At 48.5% G+C, this 20,878-nt stretch overlaps 1 protein-coding gene across 3 annotated transcripts in view; it reads left to right on the top strand.

Annotated features, from left to right (window-relative positions):
• Positions 1–20,878, top strand: part of ASTN2 (astrotactin 2) — an 821,613-nt gene that overhangs the window by 282,937 nt on the left and 517,798 nt on the right. For all 3 annotated transcript variants that reach the window (XM_028509080.2, XM_028509072.2, XM_028509089.2), the window contains one exon: positions 1,114–1,221. In XM_028509080.2, coding sequence (XP_028364881.1) covers positions 1,114–1,221 — 108 coding nt within the window. The remainder of the gene's footprint in view (positions 1–1,113; positions 1,222–20,878) is intronic.

Here is a 20,878-nt window from a genome sequence, read left to right as displayed (position 1 = left end):
TGCCCCATTTTCTCTGTGAACCTCCAAGTTTGCCTCTGAAGCACCCTTTGCACCCATCGCCTCCTCCCTATCCTCAGCGCCCATGGCTTCACTCAGACCGGTCTCCTCTCACCTGGTGATTACTGGGCCCCCTAGCCGCTCACCCTCCTTGGTACCCATTCTGAGAGGCCTGCATGCCCCTGTCGTGTCCTTCCTGGTGTGCACAGCAATGCACTTATTCTCTTGTTCTAGAACCTACCATGACATCCATCCTCAGTGTGACACTTAGGCCCTTCCACTAGGTGGCTCCAGCATGTCCTCCCCAGGCAGCGCTCTCCCTGACGTGGCCTCCACCGGCCCACCCCCCCTCCCCCACTCCAAGGGATGCTCCAGCTCTTACCTCTCCTTGGAACTCCATTTCCTAGCACTGAACCCCGCCCCTCATCCATCCTTCCAGCCCCGACTGAATCTTCCTTCCTCCTTAAGCCTTCCCAGGTCGTTTGCGTTGTGATGCATTGCTCCCCTGATATTCCCAGGGTCTTACTGTATGGAAAACCTGGCAATGAGTTAGGTGAAAGGCACCATGGGATCCCATGTATCACCTTGACTAGCTTATGATCCCATGGGTGGCAGGGCCCAGGTTGTATCTCTGTGTGTCCAGTGTCTGGCGCTGGGCCTGGTAAGCACCTGACTGGAATGTGTATGAAATTAAGTTATCTTGATGTTTTCTTAGAGGCAGACTTATGGTACTGAGCAACAACATAGCTATCAGTTATTTAGTAGCTACCAAGGACCAGGCATTTTACATATACTATCTCCTTTAATCTTTAAAACAATCCTGCAAGGCTAATAGTTATCGTCCCTGTTTTTAGAAGAAAGAACCCAGGGCCCAGAAGGGTGATGCCTTTCCTCAAGCTCACACCGCCCCGGGGCTGCCGAGCCCTGGTTAGAACTCAGATCCACCTCACCGCAGAGCCCAGACTCCTTCCATCAGTCATGCCCACTCCGACTCCGGGGTCACTTGGGATTTACGGAGCGAAGTCCGGGGATGGGGTTGCTGACCTTGGGGATGGGTGAGGGAACCAACAGGCTTCCGGAGGCCGGTGATGACTAACAGAGTGTGTTTCCTCACAGGGGGAATCAGCTTTGGGAGAGCCAAGGGGACGTCGGGGTCAGAGGCAGACGACGAAACGCAGCTGACGTTCTACACGGAGCAGTACCGCAGCCGTCGCCGCAGCAAAGGTACCAGTGGCCTCAGGGAGGTTCCAGAACCAGTTTGTAGGAGGAAAACATGGGAAGCAGATTTTGTGCTTAATGACAGACCCTGAATCTTTCTCAGCCTGGTCCCTGTCCAGTTTACACTGAGCTTGGCATTGAAACCCTGGCTAGGCTAGTGGCCATCGTTATCTCCGTCCTGCCTGTGCTTTCTTTGCCGCCTCACTTTCCAAAGGACTTAAAGATGGTTTTTTAAATTTATGCAATTTTTTTTCATCCAGCACAGGAAACAAAGTAACTAAGAGAATCAGATTGAGAGGAAAATAGGAAGAAGGAAAATGACTTCCATGCAGGTTAAATCGATGCAGGGTAATCTGTGCCATACTGTATGTAGGGTTGTTCTCAGAACCTAGAGATTTTCAGCAATCCAAAGGCCAAAGAAAACATGTTCAGCAAGAAAAGGGACAGAGGCTGTGGGACAGAACCAGAGTTCATTCAGGAAATTCTGCTTGCCCGACACTGAGACCAGAGGAGAGATCTCCAGTTGGTCCCTAGAAACATGACATCATGTAACCCCCAGGCTGTGCCTCCTGCAGGTGGAATCAGTATCACTACGTGATTACTGATCTCAGCGACGCCCGGTCTAAGGAGAGGTCAAAACACTGAGGCAGGACTCCCTAAAGGCCTTAGGTCCATGGCTCTCCCTGATAGAATGTGTTCTGAAGGGACAATGGGGCCTATTTCAGGCCATTACCTGTGGATGTAATTCCTCACCCCTGAGTGTTTTTATAAGGATGGGAAATCAGCAAGTTCAAGATTGCATTCTGGGAAGAGAACTTGGGGTGCAAACATGCCAGTGACTGAGGATGGATCCATGGGCTTAAGCCAGGCCCTGGAAATGATCAGGGGCCCCCTGGCAAACATGCAAACATGAAGGCAGCTCATCGAGGCACACGGAAGCCTGTGACCCCCTACCTTTCCAAGAAGTGGGCTGGGGAAGTGTCTGTGGTTGGGAAGAGGAGGAGACTGTCCCCCACAAAGTGGTTCTGCATGCATTCCACCTGTGCGTGATGGTGTTCAAAGAACTCCGATCACATAGCTTCTCTGGGCTCCTTTTGCCCTTAAGCAAGATAACTACCTGCCTTACGCTTCAGTTTTCTTATCTGAAAAGTGGGTCTTGTCACTGCCTCACAGACACTTGAAGATTCATTTTGGTTATGATTATTTGAAATATGTATCATAGTGCCTGGTATATATTAAGGGCAAAAGAAATGGATGCTATTAATGTCAGTTCAGTTCTCGCTGTTTTCCATATCTCACTGTTCCTGGTGCCTTTCAATGAAAAGTCCCCGGGTGGGAGACATCTCCATTGGCATATCAGCTGGGAAGGTTTTGCAGCCTCTCAGCCATTAGAATAATTGGGCTCGCCTTTCCCTTCTTCCCATGTCTCAGCTGTCTGGTATCTGCTGCGTTGGAGATTTTAAAAGTTGGTGATAGATGATTCCTGACCTGTCGTCTTCCTCTTCCCACAACAGCTGCCAAAATTCAGGCTGGGGACGGTGGTGGACCTTCTCTGTAAGACTGGGCTATTTATAGCTAATTGGATAAACATCCATCGCTGAGCGTTCCTGTCTTAAGTGGGAGTTAAACTTAAAAAAGAAAAACAAAAGCAAGCCTCAGAGTGTGAGATAGACAATTTGGCCCAGTGCCTCCGTGCACTCTAAAAGGCCGACTGTGTTTCCAGGATGGTGAGGGTGCCTGGGCTGTGGTGCTGCCCACACACCTTCCTCCTGGCCCTCTTGCCAGCTGAATGCCAAAACCACCTGCTTTATCTCCATCGTCCCCTTAGCATCCACTAATGACAAGTCCCTCTCCCTCCACCTCTGGTGCCCCCAATCTTTCTCTTCCTCTTCATACCCTGGGTGTGTTTGCTTGCCTGTTTGTTTCAATTTCTTTTTTCTCCACCATCCCTCATCTCTTCTTCCCTCTCTCCCCTGCCATGGCTTTCTTCTCTTTATTGTTCCATCTTTTCTTTGTTTTCTTCTGTGTTCCCTCTTCTTCTCTCTTCTTACTGTCTCCTCTTCTCCTTTGCCACCAATCTCTGCTCTTTTCTCTAGCTATCCCCTAGTGAGTCTTCCCTCCCTCCTTCCCTCCCTCCCTCCCCTATAGACTTTAAGTATTTGTTAAGCACCAACTATGTGTCTGACATTCTTTTAGGCATTGGGAACACAAAGCAAGCAAGAATTTTTTTAAACTCTACCCTTGTGTGGCTTGCATTATATCAAAAGATAAAGATAGTAGTTGGTGGCAAAGGCTAAGGAGAAAATGCAGCAGGGAAGGGCACTGAGAGAGGAGCGAAGGAATCACGAGTGTAGATTCTCAGAGCGTAAGTTACCAGGCCCCTTTTGCAGAATCACGGGGAACACATTCCTGACACTGTGGCCAATGTTGTCAAGGCTATTACTGCTGGTGCTGCTGCTGCTATGGATGTTTGTTGAGCATAGAAAGTGAACTTGGTCCTGGTAAAACCTCTGCTCTGGCTGAATAAACTTACAGCACGATGCCCATGCCTAGGAAGATCTGTGGCCCCTTTTGCTATTTCTTATGTATTGTGCAGGAGTCCAGGCATCTTTAGGGCTCACTGCCCTAATGGGGAAAGTACACAGTACAAAGGTGAGTGAGGGGAAGTTTGGGAGTTCTCAGATAAGAAAGCAATGGAACAGACAGTATTAAGAGCATGGATTCTTTTTTTTTAAAAAATCATCACCCAAGTATATGTTTGTTGATTTTAGAGAGAGGGGAAGGGAAGGAGAGAGAAAGGGAGAGAAGTATCAATGTGAGAGAGAAACATTGATTGGTTGGCTCCCGTGCCCTGGCCAGGGCTCGAACCCCCAACATAGGTATGTTCCCTAAGCAGGAATCAAATCTGCAACCTTTTGCTGTATGGGATGGCACTTCAACCATCTGAGCCACCCAGCCAGGGCAAGAGCATGCATCTTGCAGTGGGCTGCCTGGTCCAAGTCCCAAGTCCCAAATCCAAGTCCCACCACTTGCTAGTAGTGCCATCCTGAATATGAACCATAAGCTCTCTGTCCATCAGCCTCCTAACGGAAAAATAAGGACAGTAAAATGAAAGCTCTGGGGGTTGTTCTAAGAATTAAAATTAATTGGTACCTGTAACACACACACGTGGGGCTAAGGAAGGAGAGAAGTCCCAGTGAAGCTCAGCTCCTGGGCCAGAAGCATAGGACCGAGTGTGTGGGCGCATCTCAGACCTGCTGCCAGTGCCCTGTGTGACCTCAGTCAAGTCCCTCACTTATCCAGGCCTCCGCTTTCTCATCCGGAGCCTGGGAAGCTGTGACCTCTGAGGTCAGCGGGACTGGCTGTGTACCTGTGGGGATCCCCCACTCCTGAAGTACGCCTGGCTCCTGGCTCCTGCTCCTGTGCGTCGTGTCTGCCTCCTGCATGCCCATTGTATTTCTCCTTTCCTGGTTCTTGTTTTGGAGAAAGTACCTGCCCCTGGCATGAGACTGGCTTCTGTCATCTTGGTTGGCTGTGCCTTCATCCCCAGGCCTGCCTTCACGTCATCCCAACCTCCCCGGGCCTCTGCTACCACCATCCTAGCTCTTCCTTAGCAAATGCAGTGGGTCAGGTGTCCCCTGTGGTCTGCCCAGGGCTGGCTGTCCCTCTCACAGAGGAGACGGTAGAGTGCAATGATGTAGAGGAAGAGAGACAGAAACATACCGGGAAGGGTGAACCCAAAGTTGGTTGAAAACAGTCATCTCATTGCACTCGGAACCCATAGTAATTCACCCTGCCCCATTCATTTCCATCTGGAAACAGAATCAGGGTCGTGTGCCCCAAATCTAGGGCCATGTGAACTTGGGTTGGGACATTCAACTATTGCCATCTTTAAAAGGCTCAGAAGGAAGTAGTGACTGGAGCAGTGGTTTTTAGTCCCAGATTTGCCACCATTTTTCTATGTGACCTTGGCCAAGCCACTGCCTGTCTCTGATCTCACCTTCCCAATCGATACGTAGAGGTTGAAAAAGGATGCCTGAGAACAAGTCAGTAGATTCTGGTGAAGGTCTTTCTGAGGGCCCCACAGGGGGCCGAGTGGTATGGGGGAGGAAGTTAGAAGGCATTGGAAGGAAATGTGTAACCAGATGTTACCCAGGTTTTGAGCGAGAAGAGGGAGGTGGGGGAACACCAGAGAAAGGTGGGCAGGCTCCCTGGAAGAGTTGAAGCTGCGAAGTGACCTGGGCCTAGGTTTGGCTCTGTCATTAGCCACCCACATGACATGAGCCAATGATCTCGATAATCTTGTCTTTAAAATGGGGTAGCAGCCCTGTCCATTGTGGCTGAGTTGGTTGGGCATCATCCCGCAAAAGTGAAAGGTCGCCGGTTTGCTTCCCGGTCACGGCACATGCCTAGGTAGCAGATTCACGTCCCCGGTCGGGGCACAGAAGAGAGGCAACTGATCGACATTTCTCTCTCATATCAGTGTTTCGCTCCTTCTCTTTCTCCCTCCCTTCCCCTCTCTCTAAAAATAAATAAAAATTTAAAAATTTAAAATGGGGTAGCCATACCTCCCTCTCAGGGTAATTGTGAGGATTAAATGGGAACATGAGCAACTCCTTTGTAACTAGAATTCTTGCCAATAAGTTATCCCTTTTTCCATCGCAGCCATCCTAGCCCCTGCCGCCTACACCCTTTGCTTAAAAACTGCTAAAATCACCTTCTCACTGGTCCCATTTAATTGTATTCCAACCCAGTCAAGACTTAAGTAGGGATCATGTTGCTTCTCTGGTTAGAAGGTGGGAGGGGACCTTCCTACTACCTACTAGCCTCTGCGCGGCCTGGCCGGCCCATGTCCCCAGGGCTCTGTCGGTTCCTCCCACTCGGGCCTCTCCTCCAGCACTCCCACGGCTGTCCTGCCAGAACCGTCATCACTGTTCTCTCCTGCAAACTGTTCTCTCTCTTTCCCCTGCCCTTTGTCTCATGCCCACGCACTCTGACATCTCCACTCACACGGTAAGTCTTCAGCTCAGCCATCCCACACTGAATTTCCCTGTTTTGTTCTATGCCTGCTCCTGTGTTCTTCCCCCTCTGTAGATTTCATTGCTGGGATAATTTTACATCTGCAGACATAGTGTTTGTAGGCTCCACTGAACCGGATGCTTCCCTACCTTTTCATCCCTGGCACCAAACACGAGGAGGGGTGCGTAGCAGGAACTGGGTTAATATTTTTGAATGAATGGGTGAAAGAAGCACCTGGCCCAGGGTCTGAGTTTTTATAAGTGCTCAGGTGGATGCTGCTCTTCTCTCACCTCCTCTTGTTTTCTCTCACTCCATCGTCACTTGCTGGAAATGGGCCTGCTCTCCTTTCCCTTCTCCCCCCTGTTCCTGGGGACCAGAACTGAGGTGTCAGTCCTGCTCCTTCTTCCACCTCAAGGTCATCGGGAACATCCTCAGGTGACATGCCTGGTAGTGGGGGGAAGGCCTGAGTTCTAATGGTGAAAAACCCGCTCTGTCTGGGTTCCTCAAGCACATTGGCGTATGTGAGGTTTGGAGGAGGTAACAAGTCCAGGAACTCCCCTGGAAGAGAGAGATGTACCCCGGGCTGATGGCAGAGAGAGCACATGGAACAGGAAAAGAGAAAAATCTTCAAAAGGGTTTTCTGACCTAGCTCTCTCTCTTTAGCACATCCCATAAAAGAAATAGAAGTGGCATTAGACTCTGCCAGACCTGGCCATGAATCCTGACTTTACCTCGTCTCCTTTCTATGGCTGGGCTTTTAACACCCAGGCACTTCCCTCGGTACAAAATAGAGCTCCTAATACCTTTGTCACAGAGCAAGCAAGCCTGGAGATGGAAGGTTCCCAGACTCACCCAAAGGTGCTCAAGAAATCTTGTTCTTTCCTCCTGGAATTGCCCTTCCCTTGGTAACATTCTGAACCCCAAACTAAATCAGCTAATATCTTAATTTGGGCAGTAAGAGCCCCTGGAAAAGAGATGTATGTTATAGTCGGAGAATCAACCCTCTGAGCCTCTTGCTTCTCTGAGCTTCAGGTTCTTGGTAAGGAAAACGGGGATGTTATTCAAAGGTATCTGGTATGGCCAGGTGGAACCCCACTCCAGAGCAAAGATCTGTGGTCATCAAGGTGGTGAGCGCACAGAGGAGGAGAGACAAAGGGACTGAGCAGCAGACACTGAGAGACCAAGATGTGTGTATCTGGTGGGATTTCCTAGAGCAGCAGCCATTTTCCACAAATGGCCAATTAGTAAACGTTTTTTTTGGCTCTGCAGACCATGTAGTCACTGTTGGCCTTGTTCAACTCTGCTGTTGTACCTTGAAAGCTGCCACAGACAACACATAAATGAATGAACACAAGTATGTCCTAATAAAACTTTATTCAAAAAAACCCCCATAACAATACAACAGTTTGCTGACCCGTGCCCTAAATAAACCAACTGCGTCATATAGGAGGCCCTCACCTGTAGGGCTGGTCCAGGAAGCATGAGTGAACACACACAATGATTTGTGAGATAAATCTGACCTCATATCATCCATGACCTTGCTGCCTAAAGAAGTCTATTTGTCAAACAAGGACTTCTATGTTTGGTTAGGTAAATAACCAATTGATTCATCACTTGCTTGAGGTTTGCTAGTTCTCATGGTGTTCTCTAAAACTAATGAAGTAGCTGGGCATGGTAGGTGCCCGCTGAGCAGAATTTTGCCCTGGTTAACCAGAGATGACACTACACACAGCAAAAGACACGGGGCCCGGGGTTAGGAGGTGCATATTGCAGTCTGTACCCCGAGCCCTCACTCACTTAGTGACCCTTGACAAACATGCCTTCTCGGAGCCTCGATTTTTCTATCTGTCAGACAAGGATATTTATGCCTCGTGTCATCAAGTCTGAAGCTGATTCTAGTCTAACCTATATTTATGGAACAAACACCTTACTAAGCATGATGCCGGGCAGTGTGGGAAGTGGGGGTGGGGGACCCCAGCCTGAAGGTGGATATAATCTCCTCTGGGGATGCAACTCATACAAATAAGTGATGCCGAACAGGATACGCTAGTGTATAATTGAAGGTCCAGATGCAAAGTGCAGATGGCGTGTCCAGCCCCAGGCGCAGCGCTGAGAAGGAGGCAGAGCAGAAACAGCGGCTGGGTAATTCCAGCCGCGCGAGCACCCAGCAGGGGCTTCCCTGCCCAGCTCTGCTGGGGACTGTGTGGCCTTGGGCTCGGCCCTCTTCCTCTCTGCTGGCCCTTATTCTCCTCATCCACGGGCTGCTCAGCCAGTTCCAGCAAACTACGTTTTCTGATTCCTAACGCTATGTACTTTCCTCTAAGCTTTGCTAATTATAATTAGTTCACCAGCAGACAGAACCAGGGCATGAATGTCCCTGGTTTTGCTTATTTCTTTGTTTTAGTTGCTTCTTCACTTTGGCAGTTCTTAAGCTGAGATTTTTCTATTGTGATAAGAATCCTTGAATTGCAAACAAAACTTTGTGCTAACTCATGTGGATGTGTAAACTTTTTCTTTTCGATTCCCGCCTGATAAAGCAGGCACACACATGCACGCACACACATGCATGCACACACAAAGGAGTCCTGTTTCAGAGGGAAGAGAACAGGTGAGGGAATGTTTAAGCCATAACTGTGGAAGAGGAGGCCTTTGGGGACTGAGGGTAGGAGACTGTTCTGAAATACAAGCTGAGAACTCAGAGGTGGGGCAGAGGCTCTAGGAATTGGGAGTGGTGGGGTGAAAGCTGAGCACCCACAGAGGAGTACCTGCCAAGTATGAGGACTTGGGTGGGGATGGAAGAGATGCCAGAAACTGAGTTGGGTCCAAGTCTACGGCTTCAGGAATAATGGAAGTCGGGCTGTCCGAATAGGCAGGAGCACCCTTTATCCGTCACTTCTCATCAAACCACAGGGTTTTTTCAGTCCTAAATCCATCCAGTCTTCTCTTTTATGCACATAGAAACCAAGACTCAGAGAAGGGAAGCATTTTCCCCAACATCAAGATGTTGCCTTTTCAAATGACAAAGCTGGTGGGACAAAATGTTAACGATAGGTGAATCTGGGCAAAGAACAATATATGGGTGTTCTTCGTACTCTTCTTATCCTTGCAGCTTTTCTATGAGTTTGAAATTACCTCCAGATTAAAGTATTAAGTAAATGGTAGTCCTTCTGGGTTGATTATAGGCTTCAGAATCGGCAGACGGGGTTCAAATGCTTGTTTTGCCTTTTCCTAGCTGTGTGGCTTAGGCCAAGGCACGTTCCTTCTCTGAGCCTCAGTTTCTCCTGGGTAAAGGAGGATACATCTAGTATGAGTCCTTCTACTCTTCCTTCCTCTTGTTCTGAAGATTAAATAAGGTACATATGAAAGGACAAGCTTAGCCGAGCTCACCGGCCACGGGATCACTGTCCACTACATGGTAACCAGTTCAGCACAGCAAATCAGTGCCTGAGTCAGGCACGGCTCCATGGCCCTTTTCCAATGTGCCAGCCTGGAAGTTGGTCTTGATTCAGAAAAAAAAAAGGACACATATTCATTTTCAGTAAGAGCCTGAATTTGATGGGCTGGGCCTCTTGCGGACATTGTGAAATGGCTTTCCCCTTCACCACCCTTGTCCCCTGTCTGAGGACAGCCTCTTTCATAGGCACGTCTGCAGCCTGCCTTCTGCCCACCTGTAGGGCAGTCCCCTAGGACCCGCTGCTCCAAAGAGTAAATACTGAAGACAGATCAATGGGTGTTTAATCATCCTCGAAGCCTTTGTAGTGAGAGTGACCTGGAAAGAGTGACCCAAAGCCCAGGTTTGGAGGGAGGGAATGGTGTCAGAGATGTGGAGCGGGTGGTCCTGGTGTGGGGGATGCAAGACAGAAGCAAGGCCCTTATTTCTCTTAACCTCCTCCACCCAACTGGCTGGCTGCTCCCTGCCCAACAGGGATTCCTGCTGAGGACAGTGTGACTGGAGTTCATGACAAAGGGGACCCCAGAGGTGGACAGATCATCACCTTCAGGCTGGGCTTATCAGGTTACCCTGGGGTGTGGATGTGGGCATGTGGAAAGCGGGAATAGGTCAGAGCAGGGTGGAAAGCCAGCAAGAGTGAGTGCTTGAAGAGCTTTTGAGGAGAGATGGGAAACAGGGACAGAGAGTAATCACAGAACTATGGGAAGGCCTAAGGCTTGGGTTCCAATCAAGGGGCACCCCTGTTTGGTTATAAGAACTGAGCAAGCCCTTTGGCCTCAGTTTGCTCTCTCTCAATCAACAAGGTGTGAGACTACATTCTCAGCAATACTATTCTGACAGCTCATGATAGCTAGGAGGGAAAAGGAGAAAAGCGCAAAGAAACCGCATGTGATTTATTGAACTCTCTAGTCTGATCTGTGCTCTTTACATGCATCATCTTATAGAAATCTAAACAATACCGGGAGAAGGTTTTGTTTTAATCTCCATTTTACAAATAAGGAAACTGAGATTTAGGTCACTGAGGCTACTATGAGGTTAGGATTTGCACTTAAGCTCTTTGATTTCAAAATCTGGTCAGATCATTACATGATTGAGATAATGCATGTAAAAGGCCACGATACCTGGTAGAATCCCATATCTGTGCTGGTACAGAAAACCTGATCAGATCCCAGAGAAACTTCCTGCTATCAACTCTAACCCCTTTAAAGAGTATCAGTCTGGGGGGATTTAGAACCAGGGATACAGGTGGTCAGACCAGCTCAGGCACTGAGAAACGAGTTCAGTATGGAGAGGAGAGAAAAAAAAAACAGCATCCGTGAGGAACAAGCCTTCTGGGCCACCACCAACAATGGGGGTCCTGGTATTTGGTCAGTCAGGAAAACATATGATGAAGGAAACTTCCAATGCTGTGCTAGAGCCAACTCCTATCACTTCGTGAGAGCCAATTTTACTCATCACTCCTGACTCTGCTGTGAGTGGTGTCAAGTTTGCAGCTTATAAGCAAGCACTGTGGAAGTATTTACACCGTGGGAATTGGCAGACACTTCCGTGGGTGTTTCCCCTTCTTCCTCAGAGAGCACATTGTTAAATATGAGCCAGCGCACCCCTGAGAATAACTGTCAATAAGAAGTAAGAATTTAGCCACTGACCTTTTCCTAGAAAAGGCCCAAGTGATCCAGAATCTTTCTGAGGGAATGATGCACTAGGCTGGGGACAAAGCAAACCACAAACTCCAAGGGTCCAGGGAGAAGATCTCTTCCAGAAACAGAAGACAAGGTCAACTAGGGAGGCTGGATATTTAGGGCCTTGCAGCTAGGTAGTTTTCTGGCCTCAGAATCACTTAGAAAGCTTTTTTAAAATAGGATTGCAGACTGGTAAAACCACTGTGGAAAACAGTGTGGAATTTTCCCAGAAAACTAAAAATGGATCTGCCTTTTGAGCTAGCAATTCCGCTGCTAGGATTATATCCTAAGAACCCTGAAACACCAATCTAAAAGAACCTATGCACCCCAATATTCCTAGCAGCACAATTTAAAATAGCTAAGTGTTGGAAGCAACCTAGATGCCCATCAGTAAATGAATGGATCAAAAAATTATGGTACATTTACACAATGTAACTCTATGCAGCAGAAAGAAAGAAGGAGCTCCTACCCTTTGCAACAGCGTGGATGGAGCTGGAAAACATTATGCTAAGCAAAATAAGCCAGGCAGTGAAAGACAAATACCATATGATCTCACCTAACAGGAACCTAAACAACAAAACAAAGAAACAAGCAAAATATAACCAAAGACACTGAAATAGAGAACAGACTGACAGTGTTCAGAGGGGAGAGGAGAGGGAATTTCAGGGGAATTTCAGGAGGAAAGGGGAAGGGTTTACAGAAACAAGTATAAAGGACACATGGATAAAAAACTAGGGGAGGGTGGAAATGGGAGGGAAGAGGGGAGGGCTGGGTGGGTGGGTGGGCTGGGATGGGAGTAAAAGATAGAAAATTGTACTGCAACAACAATTAAAATAAAATTTTAAAAAACAAAATAGCCAGTTCCAGCCCTGGCCAGTGTGGCTTAGTTGGTTGGAGCATTGTCCAGTAACCAAAGAGTTGTGGGTTTGGTTCCCAGTCAGGGCACATAGCTAGGATGCAGGTTTAATCCACAGTCTGGGCATGGTCATGTATGATCCCTGGTCCAGGTGCAGACCCCAGGCCTGGGTGGGTACAGGAGGCAACTAACTGGTACTTCTCTCAAGTGTTTATGTTTCTCTCCCTTCCTCACTCTAAAATGCAATGAAAAAAAATGCCCTCGGGTAAGGGTTAAAAATAAATAAATAAAAATAGTCAAGTTCCGAGTGCCTGTCTCAGACTCACTTGTCTGCCCAGAGGGTCTGGGTGTCGTTCTGCACTGTGGGCAAATTCCAGTTTCCAGCCCAAGTTGAGAACCGCCACTCTACAGCTTCCTTGCCATGTTGGCCACCGGCATCCCCCTGCTCCTGTTTTGACACTGGGCCCCCCTGGAGTGTATCCTCCCTTTCCCAAGACAGCCACGTGAGAATAACAATAACGAGAGGGATAACAACGCACGGCAACCATTTATCGAGCGTCACTTTTGTGCCAGGTCCACTGCATGTTTACCGATGGTCCTCTATGACTCTGCATGTATAAAGCAACGCAACTAAAACCAGGAAGATAACTTCTCTGAGGTCATAGAATCAATAAGCTGCGGGACTGATGCTTGAACCCAATTTCAACTGGTCCCAAAATCTATTGTCACAACGCCCCGGGGCTGTCCCCAGGAGAACGTCATAGATATTTACTCCTTCCCTCTTTATCCTAAGTCTTGCCCTGGTATTTAGCCTTTTGTGATTTGTAGTAGGTGAACACATTCCTCCAGAGCATTCTAGGAGCTCGTGCAGGCTCTGTAGAGAGATTCTGTTTTCCCTCACGGGAAGATGAGATGGGAGTTTGGATTTCTCTTCCGGAGAGAACAGGAAAGTGCAGAACCCTCGCTTTGATCTATGTCTGCATTTGGCCCTGTTTAACGAGATATTAGAGAAGAGAAAATTATGTATTCAGAAATTGTATTGGGGTAAAAAAAAAAAAAAGCTCTGTCTGATATCTCTCTTCTCTCCCTTTCAAACCTCCGAGGAAATAGACACTGGTTTCTCTTGTGTTTACTTTTTCTTTTTTTTTTTTCTCTTAAAGGTCCCTTCCACACTATCTCTTCCCAGCCCACAGAAACATCGAGTACTCTCGGCAAATGGGGGTCCCTCAAATGCAGTGAGGGAGCCAGACAACTTTAAAAACTCCCTCCCAAGCCTGTGGCAGCTCCAAAATATTGTTAAAATTGTTTTCAGTTCTCCTCCTCCTTCGCCATGAAAACCAGCTCAGCCTCTGACAGCCTGGCGTCGAAGGGAGGGAGACGGCTGTCAGGAATCAAATGGGAGACCAAAGGCGATAAAGCAAACATGTCATCTTTAGTTGCTTACACTAGCGAGAAGGAATAATCAGTCTTGCGCGCCTTGTTGTGTTTCAGCTGGGCTCAGCAGGGCTTCTCCCCCTTCTCCTTGCGCAGGGACAGCCTGACCGTCCGCGTCCAGCCCCACGCGTGAACACTCTTCACAGTCCTGTCGGGTGACCAGGATTCTCTTACCCCGCAGAACCCGTCCCTGAGATAAAGAGAACAGGCTGGGCGCTGTCACCTGCAGCGGGCCAAAGGCTGTGACCGTGCTTGGGCACATGACCGCAGTTAGCCCTGACTCTTGGCTTGCAAGATCGTGGACACGTTAGGGTACCTCCCAGGCCTCAGTTTCCTCCTCTCAAAAATGGAGGAGATGTGCCTTTACGGGATTTATGGGGTGACTAAACAGAATCATGTGTCCCATGTGAAGGAAGATAGAAAAAAAGGCTGAGGAGGGTACATCGACCCAGATTGGGAAAGGCTTTGAATGTCAACTTCATTCATTTCATTTACTAAGTACCCGATTCTGTGGAGACTCTATGCTAAGGACCAGATTCTTAGTGGAAGAGAGACCCATAGGTGGCTCCCCTCATGAAGCTCATAGTCTCGCTGGGGAGGGAACAAGAGGGCGAGAGCACTTCACAAGTAAACACATACGTGAATACATCACTTGAAAATCTGAGAAGTGCCTCTGAAGGAACGCTAGAGGGAACTAAGTTGTGAAAGGCGTCTTGGGGAGAAATCAGTATTAAGGATGAATTGGGGGTGGCCAGGGGCTTAACCCAGGTATCTCCATGTGAGCAGGAGAGAGCCTGCATTTGAACCTTATGTGAATTGGGGCACCCAGGAAGGTTTTTGAAGAACAGAGAGGTCCATTGTTCTCTTTCTGTTTTAAGAAGATTGCTCTTTCCACAGTGGAGAAACAGCTAGAAGGAGCAGGACTGGAGCAGGGGACCAGCTAGGAAGTGTGTATTTGGTAGAAGGAGGGCACTCTGGAAGAGCATGGGAAGGGCTGGCTGTTGGTGAGATGTTAACCTACAGTTGGAACCTGGTGGCTGATGGGCTCTGAGGTGGTGGGTCTTGCTGAAGGTGAGGGTCGCAGATGGTGAGCACTCACTTCTGGCGCCGGAGCTGGAGAGAATCATGATGCTGGGAAGGGCCACTGGCAGGTGTTCAGGAGAGAAAGGGCTGAGCTCAGTGTTAGACCTGCTGCTGCCTTCGAGGTACCTGTGGGGCGTCCCGGTGGACACCGCCAACCAGATCTGAGCTCAGGAGAGGTCTGACGGGGAAAGAGCAGTGGGGGTCACTGCTCTCTGTATTAACTCTCTGTTTCACAGACTTAACATCTCCAAAAAATATACATTTATTACTCGAAGTAGGTCAGGAGTCCAGTCCTGTTATAACTGGGTTGTCTGCTTAGAGTCTCAAATAAAGGAATCAGCTGGGGCTTTTTCCGATGAGGTCGGGGGCCCTCTTCTAAGTGCATGTGGTCACTGACAGCATCCAGTTCTCGTAGCCACGTGGCAGGCATGCGGGTTTGCTGCCACTGTCAGCCCGCTCTTATAGGCCACTCTCAGGCCCTTGCTCACGGACCCTCATGGTGTGGCCGCTGGCTTCTTCAAGACCACCAGGAGAGCAACTTTTACACTTGGGCTCTCTTCCTTCAAAGCCTCCATCTCCATGAAGGGCTCACCAGCTGCAGCCAGACCTATCCAGATAAATTCATTTATGTTTAACTCAAAGTCAGCTGATTTGGGACCGCAATTACATCTGAAAAAAAATCCCTTCATCTTTGTCATAGAACATAACTTAATCACAAAGTGATATTCCATCATATTTACAGTCCCTCCCACGTTCAAGGGGAGAGGACTATCCAGAGTGTGGGGGAGTTGAGGTTTTTGGGCCTCCTATAGGGAGGTAAGTAAAGGCATGAGAGGAGGAGACTGATTATCCTAAGGGGAGGAGTAAACCAGGCACTGAAGAGGCCGAGGCTGTGCCCCCTCTGTCATGGGTTCTGGGTTGCCAGCGTCCTTCTCTCAACATCTCAGGTACAGTCAAACCACCTGGCTCCCCATGGAAGGAAGCAGATGCCACAGCTCAGAGGCATCTGTCATGAGACCAACTAAGAGGCTGAAGGACACAGGGGTTCAGGAAAGGTGTGTTGCTAACTCCACAAGCAAGACAGTGTGCAGCGCCCTAGGTCACTGAATCCAACCGATTCTGTGCTGGACTGGTGAAGAACCTTTTGTGCCTGGCTCCCATTGATCAAATTTGCTAACCATCTGCCTCTTCTATTTAGAGTAGATTATAGAAAAAAAATGGAATCAACTGTGGCCCTTGCACTCAAATGCTGGGGAGACTTGGGCAAGTCTCTTTGGTTCTGCATCTGTTCAGGTGGGAGGCCGTGTTTGAGTAAATTGCATGCACGGCCTCCACAACCTCTGAAACCTGTGCTTATATTCATTCGATGCACACTGCAGGTCCCAGGAACAGTGTGGCTCTCTGGGGAATTAGGGGTTAATAAGGCATGGCTCCAACCTTTAGGAAGCTGCTTCTCTGATTGTTGTCTGTCTGCAAAAGTTCCGACCAATGACTGCTGAAGTCATCTTCCCACTCTCAGGACATCCAGGGAACTGACATGCTCCAACCATTTCGGGGGTGGCATGCATATGGTTTTTATCTTTTCTCACCAGTGTAAAATAATGCAACAATACTACTAGAAGAAAATGGGGGGGGGGGAAGGAAACCAGCAAGAACCTTCTAGACCAAAGAGCTCATTTATTTTTCCCCATCCTCATTTACATATATATCCTTTCCCATCAACACATAACTGTAATCAGCACACATTTGCACTTCGTTTTCACTCAACATTCTGTCACGACTGTATTTTTTCCCATGACAGTAACAAGTTTTCATGACACTCTAAACCTGAAGATAGCCATTGTGGCATGATCTGTAATGCCGAAAAATTAGAATGAGCCCAGATGTCCAACAATAGGAGAATGACTGAGTAAATTGTAACGCATAAACCTCATGGACTATTATAGAGCCAGATAACTGTGAAGGATGATTTTTTAAGAAGGGTTGAACTTAAACATCACAATGATTACTTTCGAGGACAAAGGGAACAATTTATTTGAACAGCATGTGTAGGCAAATCATAGTGTATTATATATGTATGCATGTATTTATCCTTCTGTCTAGCAACTATACACTGCCTATTTCCAAAAGAGATTTCAGGCGAGTGGGTTTGCTGGAGACAGCCCAGTGCACAGTCTGAAAGCCACACTGTTCCTGGAGTCTATCTACAGTGTGTGTTACAATGGTCTATGGGGCCAAACACAGCCAGGTACGAGTCTTGGCAGAATTGAAGATTACTCTAACCTACCGGTCCCTGCTTCCCTCAGCTCTGTAATGGTATACTCAGAGGTCCTCCTTCTAAGAGTGGTTTTGAGGTTGAAGTAATATAAAACAAGTACAGCATCTAGCACAGTTCCTGGAAGGCAGTTAGTGGCGAATGAGTGGTAGCATCCAGCCCTGCCACTTCACTTGACACACAGGGAGACTGTGTCAGATTATCTTAAAGATGGCTTATGTCTTTAAATTCATTTGAAATCTTGAAGAACATTGTCCATCCCTGCCTCATGATTCATTCAAGCCATTGTGTCTGGTCTTGGGATCCCTGGAGGCACGAAAGTATTTCATCTTTGCCTAATGTGGGAAAAATAAAAGAAAGGATGAAGAAGAATCAAACTTAATATCCAGGTGGAAAGGGCCCTGGACCATGAAATGATCATATAATTGGCCCTTGAATGATGTTTTAAGTACAGGGTACTTTTCCCTTTTAGCATGGTCCCCAACCCCATATACATAATAAATGTGCTGAGGCTTCACAAACAAATGTCTATCCTTGGACCTCAGCGCAGAGTGTGATTTAATAGGTTTGGGGTAGAGCCTGAGCGTCGTCAATTTTTGTTTAAAGCTCTCCAGGTGCAGCCATGGTTGAGCGGTGCCGCCTTAGGAAACTACATCAAGATGGATAAGACTGGTGGTCCTTGCCCACAAGGCATTTTCAAGCTAGTAGAGGGAGCAAGAAATAATGGGGAATACCAGATCAATCAAATCCAGTGGCCTCAGTCTCTCTCTGGTAAAATAGATTATCATTTTACAGTGTCCTTCTTGGCCCTGCAATTCTGCGATGGTAATGGCAAGGCACTTAAAAAAGAAGTAGTAGTGCAAGCCATGTGCTAATTGCTAAGGCAGTTTGGAGTGAAGGTCTCGGGTCGTGTCGGGTGGCTCTCCAGGGGGAAAACTTTGAAATAGTGCCTAAAGACATAGTGGTGGACAACTGGAAACAAGGAAAAGAGAGGCCCCTGCAGTCTCTGAGGGAGGTCTCAGCAGGTGCCCCACCCTTTCAGCCCAGGGTGACTTCAGTGCACGACTCTTCCCAGAAGCCTGCGGCGTGGGTCCCGGGAAGGCAGGCATCAGTATAGCCCAGCTTCTGTCCTTGGGGGGTCCCACTGTCTGGTCAGGGAAGACAATCAGATGGGCGACTACAACAGAGCAGAGGGCGAAAAGGGCCGTGATAGGGGGTGGTGGCGAATTCTGTGTTAGCAAAACAGAAGAGCGCCTGACTGGTTTGGTGGAATCATGGCAGGCACACTGGCACAGGAAATAGGCCGAGGTTTGAGGAACAAGGCAGGACTGTTGAGGGGAAGAAGGTGGGAGGAGATTCTTGGAGACAGAGGGGACCGAATAGAGTGAGATCAAGCAGAATGCCTGGCAAATTTAGGACTTCAAAATAATTTCTCTTGACCAAAGGAGAGAGGGAAGAAGAGAGGAGGGGAGGGAGAGAGGGAGTGAGGGAGGGAGGGAGGGAGGGAGATGTCTAGTTCATTTCACCGAAACATAAAATTTGAGGAGCAGAGCCCTGGAGGTGACACTAGCTAAGTGATTTGGACTTTCTCATGATGACAATGGGAAGCCATCAAAGGGTTTCAACAAGGAAGTGATGGCTTCAGATTTCTGTGATAGAAGGGTCACTCTAGCTTTCATGGAAGCCAGGATGGAGGGGGCGAGAGTGGGGTGAGGGAGACCAGTTAGGAGAAGGATGTGATAATTCAGGTGAAAAATGACACCATCTGGCCTAAGGCAGGGGCAGTGGGGAGGAAGAGCATCTTTTTTATTACAGGATATAGTCAGAGGCCACACCCACCCACCTGCCTGAAGTGGTCCAGCCCCATCACCATGGCAACAGCCTCTTTAAGGTCCCTGGCCAGAGACAGGATAACAACTCGTACAAATGTTTCTGGAGGTTCTCTCCCTCTCTCTCTCTCTCTCTCTCTCTCTCTCTCTCTCTCTCTCTCTCTCTCTCCCTCCCCCCCCCCCCCCTCTTTCTGTGTCTTCTTTTTACCCCCTTTGATTATATCTGATCCAGCTTCACTGGGTAATTGAGTGTTTGAGAGTGAAAAATTATCTCAGAAGCTTGGCCCTTATCTTGACAGCGAAGCTGCACTTTTAATTTAATTTTGTTCGGAGACACACTGGTAACAAATTTTACTAATCGCCCGGCTGTCGCCTTCCGCATGGTAAGGAGCCGAGCCGTTTGTTACCAGGCAGCCCCACGTAAATGCATGTGGGGGAGCAGGCAGGGGACAGAGGCAGGTTGGGGAGGGAGGAAAGGACAGCTGCAGTCAGTGTGGGTCAGGCTGGGGCTGTGCCATCGGGTGCGGAATCAGAGATGGGAGGCCAGCTGTGCGACACAAAGTATAAGGGGCTTGTGAGTTTCAGTCACAGGGGTCCTGTCCCTTCTCCCTGAGCACATGATGCATCTCGAGGTTCCTATCTGTAAGGTAGGGACTTAATGCCCCCTACCTCTCTGGGATGTGAGAATTCAATGAGAAACTATAGAGTAAGTTAATAACACACCTAAACATTAGGACATTTTCAGCACTTAACATCCTTAAAGGAAAAACTCGGGCATCCTATCCAATGTTTACATTTCATTCAGAACATCTGCCCCAGACTATTGTCCTGGTTCTACTTGCTTTCCTCCAGACATGGGAAGCTCATTCACTATCTAGGCAGACAATAGCTCTGACTCTCAGAGTTGTCTTGCTTACATTGGCATGCAGTGCGCATCCCTGAAGATTTTTATCCAGTCTTAGCCCAGTCCTGCCTTCTGGATGCCCTCAAAGAGCAAACTTGCAACCTCCTTCCTAAGTGAGCCCCCACCTTGGGTTTGAATATGGAAATAATATCATTTCTGCCCACACCCAAGTCTTCTCATATTCAGCTAATAATATTCAGCAGTAATCAGTGCTAGAAAAGCTCTTGTAAGTCATGTAGCGCAACTTTGCATTGTACCCATGGGGAAACTGAAGCCCGGGGGAGAAGTTTAGCAATAGCGGTTCTGTACTGAGCATCCATTGTGAGTCAGGCACATTGCGTGTGCTGTCTCATTCAACCTTTGCAGCACCAGGTCTCTTTCTGTAGATGGGGAAACTGAGGCACGGAGAGGAAATGCACCTTGCCTAAGACCCGGATTTAGTAAGGATCATAGAATAGAGATTGAAGCTCATGTCTGACGCCAAAGCCTGTGAGCTTTTCTGTCGTAGTTTGCCTCCAACTGCACAGCAACTTGGTCATAGAAGTGAAACTAGGAATGAGGGTCCCTGACTTTGGGTCACATTGCCAGGCTCGAAACAGGGGCGTCCAGAGGGATTCTTGTGTAAAGAGTGCCGTGGCTTCCTATCCTCTCCGTAGCATCTGCACCAGAAAGCAAGGGGGATCACAAGAGGGGAAAAAAAAACGATCAACAGTGTGCCCACCCCTCCCCCCACTGCCAGACTCCAGGCCAAGGATCCTTGTTTCTGGATTTATGAGCCTTCTTGATGTCTCTCCTCCTTTCCATGTGAGAGGGCTTGACTCCTCCCTCTCTCAGCTAATTAAAAACCCCAGCCTGGCCTGGCAGGCAGCCTTGGACCGCGGGCTCCTTGGACCTACTGCTCCGATAAATCACGTCCCAGCCCCAGCGTAGGGAGGCTGGAGCATGCCTCAGAGGGGCTGGGCCCATCCTGTGCTCGCTGCTCTGGGAGACTTGGGGCTGCCGCCCATGGACCATGTCTGCCCCTCCGCATCTCAGCAGGGGCTTCCTTAGGCAGAGGAAGGTAGGAGTCACCCAAGGAAAGCTGAGAGGGTACAAGGGACACCAGAGGCATCTTCTGAAAGCAACTGTCG

This window comes from Phyllostomus discolor, chromosome 3 (genome assembly GCF_004126475.2).
Source record: "Phyllostomus discolor isolate MPI-MPIP mPhyDis1 chromosome 3, mPhyDis1.pri.v3, whole genome shotgun sequence".
Lineage (NCBI taxonomy): Eukaryota > Metazoa > Chordata > Mammalia > Chiroptera > Phyllostomidae > Phyllostomus > Phyllostomus discolor.
The sequence above is the reverse complement of the archived record's forward strand: the minus strand, read 5'-3'. Positions and strand labels throughout refer to the sequence as shown.